General features: G+C 41.7%; 1 protein-coding gene across 11 annotated transcripts in view; it reads right to left on the reverse strand.

Moving 5' to 3' along the window:
• Positions 1-22,139, reverse strand: part of LOC131101303 (MAP7 domain-containing protein 1-like) — a 44,706-nt gene that overhangs the window by 1,599 nt on the left and 20,968 nt on the right. For 5 of the 11 annotated variants that reach the window (XM_058046211.1, XM_058046213.1, XM_058046212.1 and 2 more), the window contains 16 exons: positions 16,598-16,816; positions 14,525-14,593; positions 14,326-14,346; positions 11,867-12,030; positions 10,421-10,529; positions 9,727-9,831; positions 6,511-6,630; positions 6,211-6,359; positions 4,285-4,430; positions 3,754-3,989; positions 2,649-2,910; positions 2,382-2,562; positions 776-880; positions 641-691; positions 519-573; positions 228-449 (listed from right to left, as the gene is read on the reverse strand). In XM_058046211.1, coding sequence (XP_057902194.1) covers positions 228-449; positions 519-573; positions 641-691; positions 776-880; positions 2,382-2,562; positions 2,649-2,910; positions 3,754-3,989; positions 4,285-4,430; positions 6,211-6,359; positions 6,511-6,630; positions 9,727-9,831; positions 10,421-10,529; positions 11,867-12,030; positions 14,326-14,346; positions 14,525-14,593; positions 16,598-16,816 — 2,214 coding nt within the window. The remainder of the gene's footprint in view (positions 1-227; positions 450-518; positions 574-640; positions 692-775; positions 881-2,381; positions 2,563-2,648; positions 2,911-3,753; positions 3,990-4,284; positions 4,431-6,210; positions 6,360-6,510; positions 6,631-9,726; positions 9,832-10,420; positions 10,530-11,866; positions 12,031-14,325; positions 14,347-14,524; positions 14,594-16,597; positions 16,817-22,139) is intronic. The other 6 variants (XM_058046216.1, XM_058046219.1, XM_058046218.1 and 3 more) reach the window with 6 other exon arrangements.

Genomic DNA, 22,139 nt, shown 5'->3' on the forward strand with positions numbered 1-22,139 from the left:
ATCTGTCCATTCATCCAGTTGTCTATCTTATCTCTCTATCCATCCATCAATCCATCTATATCTGTCCATCCATCTGTCATCTATCTAGCTGTTCATCTAGTATCTATTGATCTGTCCATCTATCTACCCTTCCATTCATCCACCATCTATCAAGCTTTTTGACAACTGACTAATTGAAAATGAAGTGCTGTGTGTGTGTATGTGTGTGTGTGTGTGTGTGTGTGTACCTGCCACATGCTGAGGTTTCATGGGTCCTGATTTCATGAGGAAGGGTTCTCCTCCAGTGACCAGCCCACTCTGTGATGCAGAAGGGTTCGGGCCGCTGTTCAGCTGCATGATCTGCTCAAACTCTCCGTTGGCAGACACGCCATTCTGGTGATCGTCCGACTGGACTCCGTTTAAGACAGGACCGGATGCGCCGGACGCCACGGGACTCAGCAGGTTTTCACCTGTCCAAAAAAAAAAAAAGGATCATAATGTGGATGACATGGAAGATGATGATGAAATGTCCCAACTACCTTTACTCAGCTCCGTATCTTTTCCATTAACCTGCTGTGAGGCCTTCACTTCCTTCTGTGAACATAAATATGTTACCATGACAACATCAGAGGCTGCTTGGTGCGAGTTTAGCAGAACTAACCTTTTCTCCCGCGTCGCTCTTTCGAGTCCTCTTCATGATTTCCTCAAGACGCTGAACACGGATCAAACACATAAATTAGCCACGGAATCTGCTATAGGAGGAACACCTAGGATGGTGCGACATCTTCACCCTCACCTTCTTTCTCTCCAGGCGTTCCTGCTCTTCTTTTTGGAAGTGTTTCTCCCTCTCCATGCGCTGTTGCTCCGCCTCTTCACGCGCTTTGGCTTCTGCCTCCTCCCTCTGAAATAAGAACAAATGTTTGCAGCTACCACCAGAGGGCAGTAAAACGCCATAGTGTACATAGTGTAGGTAATACAGTGAAGTACTATAGAAGTAAGTGGCTGCATTTAACCATTAAACAGGCATATGTGCAAAAATGAGCAAAACCATCAAATTATTATTATTTTTTTAAACATTTTTACATGGATTGCATTCCATCCCAGTCTCATGTCCCGTCACAAACAATGCACCAATTGATGGAGACAAGCACAGAGTTGGGTTGCTGGGCCCGGCCCACTGCAGGGCTTCAGTGAAGGAAACACAGGCCTGTCACTATCTCATCACAATGGCACCCTCAGCCGCCGTTCATCGCCGTTATGGAGGTCACCAGCTGGCATGTGTCCAAGCAGACAAGGGGCCTCTGACTAGTCGGGTTCACGCGTGACACATATAATCCGTGACGACAGCGTACATATTCTCCCTTTATTTAATCTGCCCAGATGCCAGACAGACAGTGCGGGAAACTCATGCGTGGTCCTATGCATTAAGCAGCCCAGATGGTAAATGGCCGTACACCATGGGGGGTGTGGGGTTTCGGGGGGGGGGGGGGGCATGAGCTTTAATGGAAAGCTGAAGGCTTTACAGAAAGAAATGTATTTACACTTTAAATATGTGATTGCTGTATGTGTGTGTTTATTATATTCCATTATTACTATTATTGCTATAATTAGAAATACATGTGATTTAATATGTATTCATTCATTCATTTTCTACCGCTTTTCCTCACGAGGGTCGCGGGGGGGGGGGTGCTGGAGCCTATCCCAGCTGTCTTCGGGCGAGAGGCGGGGTACACCCTGGACTGGTGGCCAGCCAATCACAGGGCACATATAGACAAACAACCATTCACACTCACATTCATACCGATAACGATCATAACGATATCAAAAAGTGTCCAGTCTCATTGATACCAATACGGATTTCAATAATTGGGTATGTTTCAAGAATCATTTTGTAATTTTTGCATTTAATTTTGTCGAACGTCATTAAAATCTGAATAAATCACTGATGCCATGCAAAAAATATACTATATATTGTATATATTTAACAATATTTGTGAACATTCATTCATTAATTTTCTATACCGCTTATCCTCACGAGGGTCGCGGGCATGCTGGAGTCTATCCCAGCTGTCTTTGGGCGAGTGGCGGGGTACACCCTGGATTGGTTGCCAGCCAATCACAGGGCACATATAGACAAACAACCATTCACACTCACATTCATACCTATGGACAATTTGGAGTCGCTAATTAACCTAGCATGTTTTTTGGAATGTGGGAGATGCACGCATGCACGGGGAGAACATGCAAACTCCACACAGAGATGGCCGAGGGTGGGATTGAACCCTAGTCTCCTAGCTGTGAGGTCTGTGCGCTAACCACTCGACCGGCGTGCCGCCTTAATATGTACGGTTATGACAAAATATTTTGTTTTAGAAATAACTCAAAAAAGGACAAAGGCTGACCTGTTTTTGCAGCCTGTCGTTCTCCTCCTGCTCTGCTTTGGCTCGCTCCTTGGCCTCCTTCTCGTCTTCAGCTCGCTGGGCCTCGTCCCGCAGACGCTGCTGCTCGGCCATGAATCGAGCCTCCTCCTCTCTGTGCTTCCTTTCCTCCGCTTCGCGCGCCATCGCCTCCTCCCTGAGGATCCTGAGATTATGCGTCCAGAGTCACACACCTCTCTACATGTTAACATACAGTTTGATTGACACATGAACACTAAGAGATAGCGAGACCTGTTTTTGTGCTCTTGCTCTTGGCGCTCCTGCTCCTCCCTCTCTCGCTGCTCCCGTGCTTGTCTGCGCTTCTCGGCGAGGACGCGAGCGGCCTCCTCTGGGTCGTTGGTGCCGGCCGATGGCCTGCCGGGATTACTTGTGGAGTTCACCGCGGGAGAGGGAGCTGATTCTTCTTTTGGCACGGAACGAGGGGTTGCTTCTACAAGTGGCGGGCTGGGGGCAGGGGATGACGATGGGGCAGCGGCCACCACATTACTGGAGGCTACAAGCCAGGAAAAAAGCGAATAAAGATGTTCAAAACCATGTTAAGCAACATTAGGTGCACCTGTACCTGTATCAGGTTGTGGTACTTTATGTCTATGTATTTGTATTTGTGTATACTTTGAGGTGTCTAAAGTAACTTAATAACAAAATGTAAATATTATAAAACTGTGAGCATATGGTGCTGTGTAGTATGGAAACCGAGAAGTCTTATATTTTCGTACTGTCTGTCAAATGTTTGCAGCATTTCTGGAAATGCTGTCTTTCCAGCTGTATTAAAGAGCAGTACTTCTTTCGCAAAGTTATTTTTTCCAAAAATATAATTCCTTTGGGGGCTGCATGGCAGCCTAGTGGTTAGCGTACGGGCCACACAGCTAGGTGACCCGAGTTCAATTCCACCCTCAGCCATCGTCTTTGACCTTTGACCTGTCAACACTCCTGTTGTCAGCGGGAAACTACTGTATTACGCTGGTGGAAATTCTTGTGTATTTTTTTTCTTAAGTCAAAAGGTCATTATCCAAAACATGAGACCTCACAGTTCGATTCCACCCTCGAGTTTGCATGTTCTCCCCGTGCATGCGTGGGTTTTCTCCGGGTATTCCGGTTTCCTCCCACATTCCAAAAACATGCTAGGTTAATTGGCGACTCCAAATTGTCCATAGGTATGAATGTGAGTGTGAATGGTTGTTTGTCTATACGTATGTGCCCTGTGATTGGCTGGCGACTAGTCCAGGGTGTACCCCGCCCCTCGCCCGAAGACAGCTGGGATAGGCTCCTGCACCCACCACAACCCTCGTGAGGATAACGGTAAAAAATAAATGAATGAATGAATAAACACACTCACTCTTTTTCTCCTCAGAAGTGTCAGGTTCCTTGGGTTCTTGGCCTGTTTCCACGGCGACCGCCGTGACCGTCTGCGGTTGGACCCTGGCGGGTGTCTGGGCCCGTTTGGGTCGGGTCTTGGAGCCTGGAGGGGGTGTCTTCTTGCCTGTGGGCGTCTTGGCTGCGGGTACCAGAGGAGATAAGGGACGACTTTTGGGAGCCGCCGGCGATGGAGGCCTCGTTCTGGGCTTGGTGGTGCTTTGATAGGAGAAAAAATAAGGATGACAAACGAGGCTCCAGGTGCAACCGTGCAATCAAAACCATAAGTGGGTCAAGTGGAAGTTGCTGTGAGAGACTTGACACCATTCTTTAGGAGGTCTAAGATGGAAACCTTAGTTCGGTCCTCACTTTTATTCATCTGCTCTTGCCAGACTGCTTGAACCACATCCAGGAGAACATCTCTCAGTAGTGAGATGACAGTCTCTCCCTGACCATCTGCTCAAACACTTGACTAAAATAATCCGCTAATATTTTTAGGGCATGTTTGTATTACCTGGACTCTGGCTGGGATCTCCTCGTGGTGGTGGTGGTCGGTGATGCGGTCTGTCTTTTCTTCCTCACCTTCTCTTTTGTGAGGGCGTTCTTCTCTTGCTCATTCTCTCGCTCCTTGTCTTTCTTTTCTTTCTTCTTTCTGCCAACCTGAAGGAAAAAAAAATATATTTTTGTTACATGAATTATTAGTTAACAGCTGTTATATTTATTCTTATGAGTTTCATGTTGCATGGCGGTCGAGTGGTTAGCGCGCAGACCTCACAGCTATGAGACCAGGGTTCAATTCCACACTCGGTCATCTGTGTGTGGCGTTTGCATGTTCTTCCTGTGCATATGTGGGTTTTCTCCGGGTACTCCGGTTTCCTCCCACATTCCAAAAACATGGCGACTCCAAATTGTCCATAGGTATGAATGTGAGTGTGAATGGTTGTTTGTCTATAGGTGCCCTGTGATTGGCTGGCGACCAGTCCAGGGTGTACCCCGCCTCTTGCCCGAAGAAAGCTGGAATAGGCTCCAGCAACACCCCCCGCGACCCTCGTGAGGAAAAGCGGTAGAAAATGAATGAATGAATGAATGAATGAGTTGCATGTTATCCTTCTATTTTATATACTCGAAGGCACTCTGACTCTGAGTTTATTTTTACCAGGCTGCAGAAAATAGGCATTCATCATTCATCATTAATGATCAAGATAGTCCAGTCCAGGAGCTCTTTACATTAATATGAATGACCTGTCCCACAAACCTCTTGGGCCAGCAGCAGTTATTATAGCATGCAGGATGGAAACTGACAAAGCCTTTGAGCAAGGCACCCACCGGTTTCACAACTATATCACTTTTACAGTCATCCCTAGAACACCGCTCCCTCTCTCTATCACAGTTTTTCATACATCAATTAATAAGTGATTGTTTACTCATGGTTGAATATTAGAAAAAAATGCATATTTAAGCAAATTGTACTTATTTTTGTCCTAAATTAAGTGTTTTTAAGTGAAAATACAAATCCAAGGCAAAAGAAGCATTCTAATTGTGAATGTAGTATTCTACATTAGCCACTAAGTGTCATTGTTCAGTGAGATATGCACTAAGGTTCCCTAGAGAACACATTTACTGTGACACTGCTCGAGTTTGCCATAAACGATAAAATTTTGTCCCGTAAAAGCTAAATTCATGGAAGAATACGCTGTACATTGTTCATATTTGATGTCATCTATTTATTCTCCACGTTATTATACGGGAGCCAGGCAAAGACATTTCATTGGCTGTGTTATTGTGCAATGACAATAAAGAAAGTCTATCTATCTATCTATCTATCTATCTATCTATCTATCTATCTATCTATCTATCTATCTATCTATCTATCTATCTATCTATCTATCTATCTATCATGTGCGGCTCACACGCAGACACGCTACTTGCAACCATCATTTAAAGATAAAGATGGTATTCTAACATCTACTAGAACGTTGTCGAAGGAAATGAGGTGTGAGTTGTGGCTGACAGCAGCTCCTGTGCGAATGTGCACTACATTACTGAATGAGACCGCCAGCAAGTATGCTAATATGTATAGTATAGATACCATAGCATAGTATCAATGCTAACATGTGAGTCTATGCAATATCTTACTTATGTCTAAGATGTCTTATTTTCTGTTATTATGTTGGGTAATGACTCCAAATTGTCCATAGGTATGAATGTGAGTGAGAATGGTTGTTTGTCTATATGTGCCCTGTGATTGGCTGGCGACCAGTCCAGGGTGTACCCCGCCTCTCGCCCAAAGACAGCTGGGATAGGCTCCAGCACCCCCCACGACCCTCGTGAGGAAAAAGCGGTAGAAAATGAATGAATGAATGAATGTTGGGTAATACAGGTGTAAAAGTGACGACAGGAGTGTTATTTCATGTCGAAAAAAAATAGCACCTAGCCTTACCGGTGTGGAGTTCCGCTGGCGTTGGCGTTGGGTGATGTCGGGCGTGCTGGCAGACGAGAGCCTCCAGCGCTCAGCGGAGTTCTGGTGCGGGTGGTGGGAGCAGGCGTTGAGCGGGCTGGCTGAAGCTGAACGGGAGCAGTGGTGAGAGTCTGAGTAGCACGTGGACATGCAGAGACCAGGGTCACACACACACACACACACACACACACACACACACCATGCGGATTGGTGTTAAAAACATCAGGGATGCATGCACGCCACATGGGTATGCAGATAGGTAACATGAAGTTTCACACTCACAGGAGTCGCTGTTGTTGAGGAGGGTGGCGGCGCTGCGACTGCGAGCCAGGAAAGACAACGTGGGCGTCATGAGCCTCTCCACGATCCGACTCTCCCAAGGACTTAGACGCAGGCTGCGGGCTGACACAAGAGGGCGGAGTCAATAGTCGGTCATTGTCAAAATGAGCTGCATTTCCTCAACAACCATGTCTGCAAGAGATGTTGATGATTCCTCCACAGATGGATGTTGACATGTGACCTACAGTACACCACCTTTACACCAACAATGCTTCATAATTCACGTGACCGAAAAGTGCCATCCTAATTTTAGATGACGACACACACACACACAAGCCAGAACCGCTGTCTCCAGGACAACACCTGAATGCCACACAGTGAAAGCACCATCGTATGATTTTACTACAAGCAACACGGCAATACATTTACACACAACTCATGCCCCGTAGTCATTTCCTGGTGTTAACTTCCTGTGTGACTCACACACAATTATAGTAATATGATGAAACCATACATTACATGACTCACAATTATTACTTTAAATATAATCATTTTAAAAAGAGATTGGTTGCTTTTTCATTACCATTACATGAGTCATAAATTGATAGTTAAGCTAAAAGCAATAAAACATGACACTGTAGTTAGTGTTTTAATAGTTTACTTTGTAAACTACACGTACTGGATATAACTACAAATCCAAATATGTATATTTTTGATACCTGTGGGCTCTTTTTTCATTTTTTTATTTCTCCTCCATGTTTATTTTTTTTTTTACAAATATCTGTCCTTGTGTTGTTCAAATATATTGTATGTGTTGGTATATTGTTTAAAAACTCAGGGAAATAGGATTGGAATGGGAGCCAATAGTAGATTTGGATTTTGTTTACTTATATTGTTCTACAATTGATGGTAATAAAAGGGAATAATTGTATTATTTTGTATATACAGTATATTATTGTATTAAATAGGGTTAAATTGCCACCAGTCCAGGGTGTACCCCGCCTCTCGCCCAAAGACAGCTGGGATAGGCTCCAGCATGCCTGCGACCCTTGTGAGGATAAGCGGTATAGAAAATGAATGAATTAATGTTCACAAATATAATCACATATATACAATATATACTATATTTTTTTGCATATCAGTGATTTATTCAGATTTTAATGACGATCAACAAAATTAAATGCAAATATTACAAAATGATTCTTGAATTATTGAAATCCGTATTGGTATCAATGAGACTGGACACTTTTTGATATCGTTATGATCGTTATTGGTATGAATGTGAGTGTGAATGGTTGTTTGTCTATATGTGCCCTGTGATTGGCTGGCCACCAGTCCAGGGTGTACTCCGCCTCTCACCCAAAGACAGCTGGGATAGGCTCCAGCATGCCTGCGACCCTCGTGAGGAAAAGCAGTATACAAAATGGATGAATGTTATGCCAACCTTTTTTAAGCTGCAGTTGAGGAGAGACATGCATGTTGCTGAACTTGTCTTTTCCTCCACAGCAACCAAAACAAACAACGGATGATCGACAGCGCTATGGCAACATTTTTTACCCGCAAATATAAAATGACTTTCTAGATCATAGGCCGCCTTCCTTATATAAGAGCGCAAGCTGTAACCTTCGCTGTGTGTTTTTTATGACTGACCAATAAATGGACTGCCTCCGGTTGCTAAGCAACACTGGTTTACCTCCGCCTCCTCCAATGCGGCAAGAAGGGTTGCTGCCTGGCGATGGAGTGTTTCTGTTCATCTGCTTGGAGATTGTGGACTCTAGACACGCATCACTACGACCAAATAAGTTCGGTTCCCAGGGGTTTCTTTTCAGTGTAACGCACACTGGTTAACAAAGATGACTTCCTGGCACATTCAGAATCAAATAAAATATAGTATTTGTGGTTTTTATGTATCTATGTATTAGTTTGCATGCTACTTTATGGGTGTGTGAGGGAGCTGCCAATCCTCCCTCATAGTAGTACGAAGAGACAATACATTACATGACTCACAATTATTACTTTAAATACAGTAAACCTCGGATATATCGGATTCAATTGTTCCCACTGGTTTTGTCCGATATAAGCGAAATCCGTTATATGCGTATACCGGAAAATGTCCGTTTTACGCATATATCGGATTTATATCCGGTATATGCGTGAATCGGATTTTATCCGTTATAAAAAGGCACTTCCTTGACTATGTTTCCAATGTACCTGGACGCACAGGCAACGCTGCAAATGACGTCGTATAGCGGCCTGTCACGATTCGGCGAATCGGAGCGCCACGATGCGGCCATCCGATATATGCGAGGGAAATTTAATGGAAATGCATTGGAACGGGACTGGAGATTTTGTCCGAAATAGGCGAAATCCGTTATAAAAAATCCGATATATGCAATGAAGTTTTATTGGAAATGCATTACAGAAAAATTGGTTCTTTTTTATCTGTCCGTTGTGAGCAAATTTCCGATATATCCGAGGTTTACTGTATAATCATTTTAAAAAGAGATTGGTTGCTTTTTCATTACCATTACATGAGTCATAAATTGATAGTTAAGCTAAAAGCAATAAAACTGACTGATATATAATATATATATATAACTTAATCTTAATCTTATCCCGGGGCTAGTAAGAGGCCATTTTTTAAAAACTTAAAATCTTACAGGGTGTTCTATGCTCTGAACTATGAAAATATTCAATTTATGAAGAAGGAATCCACAGCATCAATCATATATGATATATATCAAATCAGCCCATGAACGGAAAAGCACAATCGTGTACTTTCACCACAAGTGGACTCGACAACAACGTCATACCCACCACCCAAACACCACCACCACCACCAGCACACCAAACCACCGACAGAAAGGTGGAGAAAGACACATGAAAATGCCATGAAAACGTACCAAACAATATAAAAAGCGTGGCCCAGTGACTTCAAGATGAAGGAATGTTGATCCAAAATGCAAAGGCGGCGTAAATCAAAGACTCATGAACAAAATTTAACCAAAAAAAATCACGATGCAGACAAAACCAACGGTGTGAGAGTGTTTGGAGGGGTGTGTGTGGCGAATGACCGGTCACCAAGCACAGGCAGGCAGGCACGTCACCAGAGACAATAAAAAGAAAGAACAAAAACCAGGTTAGGGAAAAGTGAAAAAGGGGGATGAGGTGAGGGGGTGGGGGGAAGCCTGGAGGACACTGACTTCGGGTCGTCCTTACTTCTGTTGGGGGAGTTCCAGAGCGTGGCAGAGGACTTGGACAGCCTGTTGTTAATGACAGGGTCCACCTGTCTGGGCAAGTTGACCGTGGAGGCCGAGCATCTGCCTGCACCGGAGAGAACGCAACACACAACATCTGTTCACATGAGGACCGGGGGGGGAGGTTCCGGGTGGCCCGGAAGGAGATGGGGCTGCCCAATTCCCGTTAATCTGGACCACTGTCTTGAAGAAAAGCTGGGGACGCATCGCTCCCTTGAATGAAACTATTCATTCTCACATGGAGGAATAACGCTATTCCCAATTAGTGGAAAGGGAGGGAAGGATTTAGAGGAACAGTAAGGGTATGGCTTAGTTAGGAAGGAATTTGCTTTCATTCCGCCCGAATTGGCGTAAAACCAACACACACTCACATATTATCAGGAATATTCCCCCGAACTTGTCACACGTCTGTGTCCGAAAAACGGGAAGATGACCTTCCCAGCACCACGCCATCTACACGCGTCTCATCTCATGAAATATATATTCGCCAGTCAGACGCACTGACATCATCTGTGGGACCTCTGGTACTCCGCCCTTGCAACCGCTAGATTCTTTCCTTAAATTGCATCACTCGGCCCCAAGATGAGGGAGTGCAACACTGCATAGTCCCACAATGAAGTCCAGTCAAGTTTAGATGCGGGTCATACGGGACTTACTTTCCCTGCGGGAGGTCTGGTTGAGACCGCCGGCCCAGGACCACCTCTGCTGACGGATCTCGGCCCATGTCTTCTTCGTGGACCTCTTGATTGCGGCCTCGTATCGCTCCTGCCGCACAAAAACCAAGAACTGTCAACTTCATGTCTGCCCAGCATTTTGCTTCAGGATGAGGACCCAAACCTTATATTATATTACAATCACATATTACAAATATACATATACAAATATCACAATCACTCCACACTCTTTATTGCTCTCTGGTTCTACCATATCTTACTTATTGTGTGTAAATATGGGCTAATAACTATATATAAAGCAATCTTCACTAGCTAAATGTACTGCAAAAAAGGTCAGTAAGGATAATTCATAATGCCGCCTCCAGAGAACATACTAACTCCTTATTTCTAAAATCACAAATACTTACACTTGATCATATAGTTGCTAAAATAATGCATAAGGCTAAAAAAAATAACCAATTACCTAAAAATGTCATCCAATACTTCTCTACAAGAGAGGAGAAATATGATCTCAGGGAAGAACTACATTTGAAACACTTCTATGCTAGGACTACGTTAAAAATACCATAGCATTTCAGTATGTGGAATCAAACTATGGAATGGATTGAGTAAGGACCTCAAACAATGCACAACGATGAGCCAATTCAAGAAACAATACAAGCAGTTGATGTTTGCTAAATACAAGGATGAAGAGTCTTGAACCAGTCATGATGTGCTATATATATCACTATATTGACACTTACTATGGTACCCATTATGTCATTGGATGCTCATATCACCTCGTACTTCGGTATGTGACAAAAAATTAATTAAATAATAAAATAAATATATTCAATATTTCATTTAATATAATATATATTGTATAATTTAATATAATAAAACTATAATAAAATAAACTTAAACAAATTAATTTAAAAAAACTTAAACTGTATTATAGAAAGCAGGAAGTGAACAAATGTAATAACTTGCAATTAGTCTCTTACAGCCCTGTGGAGGAATTGTTGTAATTCAGCCACATTGGAGGGTTTTCCAGCATGATGTGGATTTTTAAAGTCATGCCACAGTATCTTATTAGGATTCAAGTAAGGAATTTGACCAGCCACTCCAAAATCCATCCATTCATATCACCTCGTACTTTGGTACGAAGAAAGAAAAAAGAAAAAAAAAAACCTTAAAAACTGTATTATGGAAAGCAGGAAGTGAACAAATGTAACAGTTACTGATTGTAAAAGTACCAGATGGATGGGTAGGATTTAATAAGCTTTGCTTCTTCCTACTCCTTTTGGACATGTGGAACTGTGAACTGATTATGTGATGCATTCAATTGTAATCTGATGTATGTTCAAATTAAATAAAAAACATTACCATTACCAAAAATGTGTCGTGGATCCGTTATCTTAAACATAGCTTGAACATAACAGAACTCACCTTGTTCTTCTCGAGTTTCAGCTTCTGTTTTTCCTCCAGCAGGGCTCTGCGTTTCTCGGCCTTCAGTCTCTGCTCCTCCAGCTTCTTCCTGCGGTCCTCCAGCTGGCTCTCTCTAAGACGTCGGGCCTTTTCCTCCTTCTCCAACCACTGGGCCTTCTTTGCCGCTATAAGGGGTGTTCACAGACACGGGATGTCAGATACATAGCGGTGGGGAGGAAATAAACCTTGATGAACCGTACAAAAATGGCAGTCTGCTCATTACACAACAGTAAATAAGTGGAGTAGCATATGGCATTTCTTTACACAAACACTTCTGCGGCTCATTTGTTTGGGTAACAATTAAACAACCATCATCTGGTATATTGGTATCACGCTGTTATCAAACAAAGCCCTGGAGTTTGGATCCATTCTGTCGCATTTGTCTATTGAGTTTGGTGGTGTCAGAAGTGGGATTAACCCGAGGACTGCGACCACTGAGTATGTGACCAGTGGTGGGGATCCTACAGGTAGATAAGATCTACCCGGGGTTAAGTAAACAAACCCCAGCATACATTGCATGACAAATACTTTATGTAGCGGCATTACGCTAAGAAAAGCTTTGCATTCAGTGCTGCGTTCAAAAGCGCCAAGAGGCACACAACTCCATGCTTCAGCGACTCCTCTGTAATCCAATTCCTGCCAAGAATCCCATTATGCTCGCGGGATTACTGCAGAATTGAGGAAAATACACAGGGTTAAAGCTTTTCTTGGTGCTTAGGTTTCAGGATCAGCGTTCTCCTACAGTAGAGAACTTCATGTAATGCTATACGGAAAATGTCGAGATTTCATATCAGTGATCATTCCTTGCTAAGAGGACCAAAGCAATGGTGAATCCGGAATATGGGGGATGACAAAGATGCATCTGTAATTGTGGTGACGTAGCAGCGTGACCGGTCTAGCCGTGCTAATGGATGTTGTAATTAAATCTAATCTGTCTGAAACGCCTGGTGTCAGCTCTCGGTAATGAAGGCTCATCTTCTATGCCCTGGAGATACGTGATACCACTTTTTTTCACTCTTTCAGGCAAGGCTGGACTGCCCATTCATGCAGTAGTTTTTAGGCTGATATCATATCGGTGGCGGATATTATCAGACAACCATAATAATAATAATAATAATAATAATAGATAAAACTAGCAAATTTGACAAAAATGAAGTCTGAATGTTATGACAACAACAATATTTTTACTAAAGTTGTAATATCATGAGGAAAAACAACAAAGCAAAGAATAAATGTGCAATCAGGTTAGGAAAAGTTGTCTAATATTATAAAAATAAAGTGTAATATTCATTAGATATCACTACTGTTACAATAAAAAAAATGCAAAAATGAGCACAGAAAAGTGTACTGGGAGAAGGAAAAGCTCATATTAATAATACAATTTGTCACTTCTTTGATATAAATCAAAGTGGCCCTAGCATTTTGGGGATTTTTCAGCATGCGGACCCAGAGGGGAAAAAGTTTAAGCACCCCACCCCCGACATACAGGATATCCAAAATCTCCCAAAATACCCTGGTTCTCTTAGCACAGGGGTGGGCAAACTTTTTGACTCCTGGGCCACGTTGATTTAACAAAATTGACGGGGGGGCAGACTATATATTTTCTGCTATATGTGCATTTTGAGATTATTTATTTGATGTAAAGTGCATTATATTTTAATTTTAATTTTAATTTTAATTTTAATTTTAATTTTAATTTTAATTTTAATTTTAATTTTAATTTTAATTTTAATTTTAATTTTAATTTTAATTTTAATTTTAATTTTAATTTTAATTTTAATTTTAATTTTAATGTGTCCTTTTTTCAGGAGCACTTATTATAAATTAAATTAACTTATTATAAATGAATGTAACAGCTACTTAAAACATGAAAAGGTTGTCTCAAGCCATGATGCCAGATTGACTGTTGCGTTTAAATGAAATACTTTGGAAAGAACGGACGGGCCGTATTCAAACACTTGGCGGGCCGGATGTGGCCCCCGGGGCCGTAGTTTGCCCACCCCTGTCTTAGCATATTCTGACCTACATTCAACTGATTTTTTAGTAACTTTAATGCCCAAAATGTAAGAAAATGTCCCCGTATCCTTTCATTTTTATGTGGAAAAAGTTTGGACACCCCTAGATTAGGTTGTGTAGCCCCGCACCCGGCTTATGAATCAAATAACTAATTAAGAAGTGTGCCCGAAGACCTTTCAACAGTCTATTTTGGAATGTAAGCCAAAGCCATAATGGGTAAATAACAGAACGAGACACATGCATGAGGAGGGAATATAGGATCATGAAATGAAATGAATGACGGGCTCGCACACAGAATCACAGAACCAATGAATGGTGACCATCATTTGCTGCAGCAATGGAATTGTAATTCCTGGTTAATTGAAATGATATGATTCACGTTTTTTTTTAGTGAAGCACCTTACCTTGCAGCTGAGTTTGCTGTTCTGAAAGCCATGCAAGGAGACAACAACAACAATAACAACGAGACATGTCAATAACCATCAGCGGGTGGACAGAAGAGGGCCGATATACTGTACACGAAGAGGTTAGAATAAAGTAATCCAAGATGTGTATCAACCTCGTGGGCCGTTTATGTATACATTTATGTATATGATTTCTTACCAATATATCTGGCTCTTTCTTCTCTCCTCTGCTTGGCCAGCTTCTGTCGCTGCTCTGAGCTCACTGAATCTGTGAAACACAAATAAAGCCATGTATTAATATCCAGTGTCCCCCAAAAAATGTACATCTTTTGTTCATGTTAACCTGTTTTAACATTATTAGAGCCCTCCAGACATGAAATAACACCCCTATATTCACCTTTACACTTGAATCACCTAAAATAGAAGGTATAATTTGAGAAAATAACACATATAAGTCATAATATACTGTAGATTAACACGCATTCATATTAATGTTGTTTTTTTGGAGAGTGATGCAACGAAAATCACAACACAAGTAACGACAATATACAGTCAATCCCGGCTCGTATAATACTAGATGTCATCAAACAAAAAAAAAACCCTTCCTCACTCACGGTGCAACCAAAAACAACACAAGTAGCGCATGTGGGAATCACAATGTAAATATTAATTTCCTCCACTGTATGTAACCAGTAGGCCATGTGTGTCATCCAATCATATACTGTCCTGCAGCACTTCCTCTCCATCACCATGGCAACCTCACTTTTCATCCGTCCCTTTCCACCTTGGCTGTGCTACATGGATGCGTGCTGCAGTCCATCCCATGTGCAAACCCGCAGTATAAAGAATAATAGTCATTTAATGCACCACCAGTCCCTCCCTCTACGCTACACCACGTCTCTCCATCCCAAATGAGGGTTTGGCGTTTGTCCAGAGTCATCTATGAAAGGCTAATGAATGGAACCGCCAGTTGGGAACAAAATGATGTAAGGGTTGCACGTGTATTGAATTTTACATGTGTGCTGGATCGCTCTGAAGGTCAAAGATGATGGGAAGAACCAACACTTTAAATCTAACTCAACTCCGAAATTGTTCACAGCTAGCGGCACAAACAGGAAGTCCTTTTATGCACTCCCTAGTGTGACCAACCACAGTGGAGTGGGTGTGTCTGAAAGGGCCGGAAGTGGGTAGAATAAACGGGAACCACAAATTTCGAAGAAATACAGCTGAATAGGTGCAGATTCTGGACTTACTAGAAAGGTACACACGATAACCAGCACAGAAAGCTTTCTAGTAAGTCCAGAATTTTTTGTTGATGATACAGTATGTTGTATGTTATTCCTGGTTTGCTTTGACACTTTCTCATGCACTCCAAATTATTATCATTAGTAAAATTGGTGTGAATATACAGTCATCTCTCGTTTATTTAGGTTAATTAGTTCCAGACCTGATCACAATCACTATTCATTCATTCATTCATTTTCTACCGCTTTTCCTCACGAGGGTCGCGGGGGTGCTGGAGCCTATCCCAGCTGTCTTCGGGCGAGAGGCGGGGTACACCCTGGACTGGTGGCCAGCCAATCCCAGGGCACATATAGACAAACAACCATTCACACTCACATTCATACCTATGGACAATTTGGAGTCGAGAATTAACCTAGCATGTTTTTGGAATGTGGGAGGAAACCGGAGTACCCGGAGAAAACCCACGCGTGCACGGGGAGAACATGCAAACTCCACACAGAGATGACCGAGGGTGGAATTGAACCCTGGGACCTTAGCTATCCTATAGGAGTCCACAACACAATACGAAGGACCGAAAAATTAGCATAATAGATCCCCTTTATATACATGCAGTGACCATGTAGTAATTATATTCATAACCATTAATTAACCTTTAGCTGCAATATGTGGTGTTACAGTACCTTTTGGTAGTGGCCTGAGGCTTTGTGAGTGAGTGTGTGGTGAAGCTAGTCGCTAGCTGGTATGGTGAGGTGTCACTACACCAGAAAATTAGTTCTTCGAGGGTTAGCCTCTACAGTAACAATGTAGGTCACATTATGTAAATGGAGTGTTTGTTGGCGGTTGGCGATTTTTTCAGAAGGCTTTATAGGCGGCACATGCATTCTTAGCTGCCTCTTTTTAGCTGTTTGTATATCTTTAGAACACACATACTATGTGTTCATGTCTCATATAAAGATTAGAGATGATAGGCAACAGTTTAGCTTTAAAACTGAGTGACAGGAACAGATTTAGAAGATCTACAGCTCACCTTTCTTGGGTTGAGGGGTGCTGCTGGTACCAGGCACCGACTGGCTGGGTTCCGTCTTGCAGGAGGCATCCGTCTCAGTGGGGGTTTCTGTTTTGGTGCAGGACTCACTCTTGGGAGAGAGGTCTGTGATGGCCGAATCATCCGGCGTCAGGAACACGCTGCTCAAAGACTTTGTGCCTCCATTGTGGATGGTCTGACACTCCCCTTGCAAGGGTAGAGCTGTGGAGAGGATATGCAAATTAGCTCCCATTTTAAATCACATATAACATGTTAGCATCATTGTGTGTTTGTATGCACAGCCAACGACCGACCTTGTTTTTCCCGCACACTTTCCTGATCAAACCCGAGGCGCTGCCTTCAGGAGCGTCATTATCACAAACACTCCAGCCTCATTAGAAATCATTAACCTCACTTTCACACGTCTTTTGCACACACGTCAGCCCATCTGCAGCAAGACGGCGCTCCCTCCACTTTCCCTGATAATTGCAGCGGAAAAGCATTCCTGTCAGCACGCAAAAACTAATAGCCTGAATTCACTGTCATAAATAGAACGACGAAGTACACATTTGCATGGACTTTGATGTCATTAGGAAAAAAAATATGCATATTTAAATGTTGAATGTTCACGGCACCATTAGTGTTCTATTGTATCCCTATCTCTAGGTGTTAGTAACTCTATAATGATGAGATATCTGTCTAAGATGGCTTATTTCCAACTATTATGTCTTTTATTTTGATCAATACAGATGTAAAAGTGACTATAGGGTTGTTATTTTATGTCTACAGGGCTCTAATACTGGTAAAACCATTTAAAAAAGTTTGTAACCATATCTTAATATAAATTAACATATTGTGATCAGAGGGCTGCACGGCGGTTGTGTGGTTAGCGCACAGACCTCACAGCTAGGGTACCAGGGTTCAATTCCACCCTCGGCCATCTCTGTGTGGAGTTTGCATGTTCTCCCCGTGCATGCGTGGATTTCCTCTCAGGTTAATTGGCGACTCCAAATTGTCCATAGGTATGAATGTGAGTGTGAATGGTTGTTTGTCTATATGTGCCCTATGATTGGCTGGCGACCAGTCCAGGGTGTACCCTGCCTCACGCCCAAAGACAGCTGGGATAGGCTCCAGCACCCCCGCGACCCTCGTGAGGAAAAGTGGTAGAAAATGAATGAATGAATATTGTGATCGGGTCTGGAACTAATTAACCTAAATAAACGAGAGATGACTGTATATACACACCAATTTTACTCATGATAATAATTTGGAGTGCATGAGAAAGTGTCAAGGCAAACCAAGAATAACACACAAGATACTGTATCATCAACAAAACTGATGTTGAAAACACTCAAAATGCAGCCCTCTGGGAGGTTGCCTACAGCCACAGCTGTGATATAGTAGACTATGCACCAAAAGGAGATTAATTAAATGGAGTAGTTAATTGATAAACACCCCCTACTATTAACTCAAAAAGCTACATAACAGCCTGATATCCTCACCGTGACAAAATCATGGTGACAGGAAATAAAGAAATAATCCATCAGCCAAGTCTTACAAAGACATATGGACAGAAATATGTTCATGGAGGAGAGCTGGAGGACAAAGAAAGGGAAAATAGTCCAATCGTGTTAAAAAAAAAAAAAAACAGCAGAGATGGACAGTGAGAAGCTGGACGCTAACTCTCCTCTCCAGTGATCCAACGATGGGCAGATGGAGAGTGATGCTCTCCGCGGACCAGACCGAGCACTCATTCACCGAAGCACATCAATTACAGATTAACACCGGGCTTCACTCCAACGCACCCCCCACTGTACAGCCAAGTTAAACACTAATGGAAGAACAGCGGCACGTCAAGTTGGATCCAATTTCTTAGGACGAGGCGGCAACGTGAAGAATAAAAACTGTTACTACCTTTAAAAAAAAAAAAAGGGGATTAGGGTTTGACAAAAAGAGGATTGCAGCGCTTCTCCTTGCTTGAGGAGATTATTCGCTCACCACGCGTGGGCTGCTTTTGTGAGTTTTAAACACTTAACCGACCTTAGAAGTTAGAAAGACACACAGACATCGCTTAAAAAGGATAATCGTTGGATGAAATTCCACATTCTAAATTGGTAAAAACACTTACACATTAACATATATGCAAAACAATACTATTTTATGCTCATTAAAAACCTGCAATGCATGCTGGGAAGCCCACATAGTCACTTCCCAAACAGGAAGATACCCAGGATGCCCTATGGGTTATAAAATTGGCATCAAATAATGCTGTATGGTGTATATATATATATATTTTTTTTTTGATACTAGGAATATCGGATTATATGTACCTGCATCTCATATCTCCGATATTAGCACACGGATACAAGCACGTTTATCCAGCAGCGACTGGATAGAGCCCATGTGATCACAATAACAGTGTTTGCTAGCGTGCTAATAAAGTAGCATGGTACCTTTTTTAAACATTTATTAACATTAACATTGTTAGCATGCTAACATTAACATTTTAATATTGCTTGCATGTTATATAGCTTTTTCAGCCATTTTTGTCGGTGGATACTTAATAGAAATACTGAGTGCTACTATGCTAGGTGTTAACATGCTAACATTAGCATGTTAGTTTTGTATTTGCATATTAACATTGTTGGCATGCTAACATTCATATTTTCATATTGCTTGAGTGATCTATAGCTTTTCAGCCATTTTTGTATGTAGATACTTAATGGAAAGACTGAGCGCTACCATGCTAGGTGTTAACATATTAACATTGTTAGCATGCTAACATTAACATTTTAATATTGCTTGCATTTTATGTAGCTTTTTCAGACATTTTTGTAGGTAGATACTTAATAGAAAGACTGAGTGCTACCATGCTAGGTGTTAACATGCTAACATTAGCATGTTAGCTTTTGTATTAGCATATTAACATTGTTAGCATACTAACATTAACATTTTCATATTACTTGTATGTTATATAGCTTTTTCAGACATTTTTATAGGTAGATATTTAATAGAGAGACTGAGCGCTACCATGCTAGGTGTTAACATGCTAAAATTAGCATGTTACTTTTTTTGTATTGACATATTAACATTGTTAGCATGCTAATATTCATATTTTCATATTGCTTGAGTGTTCTATAGCTTTTCAGCCATTTTTGTATGTAGATACTTAATAGAAAGACTGAGCGCTACCATGCTAGGTGTTAACATATTAACATTGTTAGCATGCTAACATTAACATTTTAATATTGCTTGCATTTTATGTAGCTTTTTCAGACATTTTTGTAGGTAGATACTTAATAGAAAGACTGAGTGCTACCATACTAGGTGTTAACATGCTAACATTAGCATGTTAGTTTTTTGTATTAGCATATTAACATTGTTAGCATACTAACATTAACATTTTCATATTGCTTGTATGTTATATAGCTTTTTCAGACATTTTTATAGGTAGATATTTAATAGAGAGACTGAGCGCTACCATGCTAGGTGTTAACATGCTAAAATTAGCATGTTACTTTTTTGTATTGACATATTAACATTGTTAGCATGCTAATATTCATATTTTTGCCGGGGGTGGACTAAATTAAACAGACCGTTTGGGTCGGAAACAGGAAGTCTGTGCGGGTTATTGTGTAGCACTGCTCTATAGGAGTCCAAAACAGGTATTACACTCAATACAACGCCCCAAAATGTCTCTAGATGGTCTGAGAATGCAAACCTCTGTGAAAAGGTATGGCATAAACTATGTCAAATTGTAAAAATTGTCAAGAATAGTTCTTGAAATTGAGGTAAATGCACCAATATTAGCACTGCAACACCCGTGTCCCGTAGATTGGTGATTCCCGGTCAAGTGATAAGGCATCATGATAAGATGCACATAAAGTTACAGAGCAAAGGCTGACGGTGGTGCAAGACAACATTCATCACATGACAGCGTGAGTTGCATTAACCCAGTTGTTACCAGGGTGTGGTTTTGTTGTCTGTAATCACATCACCACGTTATAAATCCTTCCCTTGAAAGAACAAGAACCATCTTTGACTCTCCAGTCTTATGCTTCCAAATTCCAGAGTCATTGGATTAGAAATTCAACTCAAAACAGGCAACACACACACACACATCAGGCCGACAAGTGGATGGATGGACAGAATCACAAATTCAACCCACCCGTCCGTCCGTCCGTCACCCCCCCCCACAGCTATCTCAGGTTTCTGTGCCACTGTGACAGACTCTGGCTTTATAAATAGCAACAGGCACCATACTGAGAATGTGGGCCATAAAAGGGGCGGGCGTCTGCCGAGGCACCTTGGGAGTCGACCACAGGCAGACGAAACCACACATGGCATGATATTTCCTGCACATATTTCACAACTTTGAAACAAATACAAACATATAATAAGCAGTCCGGTTAATATGAAGCCACAGATGACCGGAATCAGAGCCGGTCCAAGCGGCTCATGTTGCAGGAAGATTCCGGACACTGAAACACATCCTTTTCCCAGTGTTTGTTTTTAAAATGCTATACGGGATAGATGGTTTGGTGTTCAAATTATGAGGAGTTGCAAATTTCATCTGGTTTTTCACTTTCTTTATCACATTTGTGTCCAGTTTTAACACGATTAGAGCCCTCTAGACATGAAATAACACCCCTATAGTCACCATTATAGTCGTATTACCCAAAATTGTATACATAATAACAGAAGTCACTTAAGACTTAGGAATACTTGTGCGGTTTTAGCTTGGCGTGGGTTATGGCTGCAACAGTAGACAGTGTTGTTATTAGGGATTAGGTCTGTTATTAATAATTCCAACCTGCAATAAAAGCCTGTTGCTCTGGCGATCAAGTCTGGTGCTTGTGTGTCTCACTGAATGTTAATGTAACATTACTGATACCTAGTAACCAGTGTAGCATCTTTGAATGTGTCTTCTGAATGCTTTATATTTGTATTTTCGTTCATTTCGCAATTTTAATGCTCTATTCAGAAACAAAGTAATTTAGACAAAAAGTACATAAAATGTGCTTCACTCAGAATATTTTTTGACCACGATACAGCATGATTTATTAATATATTCTTGATTGATTGGAACCGAAGGGTAAAAAGTACATCTTTTCTTAAGTAGCCTCAATGGTTAAGAATGCTTAACTTCCATGTCGTTGGGAGTTTTGGGCATGAACGTGTGTTTGTGATGAGTGGCGCATGTTCTTAAATCTGGGTCAGACCACCTCAGGAATCTCTGGCATCCGCAACTCAACTTCCACACATGTATACAACCAACACTCGACAGTCGTCCCTTGTTACGTTGCGGTAAATGCTCGCTGTTTTCGTGAAAGGCAAGGTTTTATGCAGTATTCTGATGACTAGGCGTTGGTAATATTTCATTATTGAGGCATGACTGCACGAGGTCAGCCATGGCATGCCAACATGATAGAGTGAAAATAAGTTCTCCTCCCATTCAGTGTGGAAGTGGTAAGTTTTGGGCTTCTTTGTCCTTCTTCCCACTCCGTTTAAAACCCTTTCTTACCTTTAGAATATACTAAATAAA

The sequence above is a fragment of the Doryrhamphus excisus genome, chromosome 14 (genome assembly GCF_030265055.1).
Source record: "Doryrhamphus excisus isolate RoL2022-K1 chromosome 14, RoL_Dexc_1.0, whole genome shotgun sequence".
In the NCBI taxonomy this organism is placed as follows: Eukaryota; Metazoa; Chordata; class Actinopteri; order Syngnathiformes; family Syngnathidae; genus Doryrhamphus; species Doryrhamphus excisus.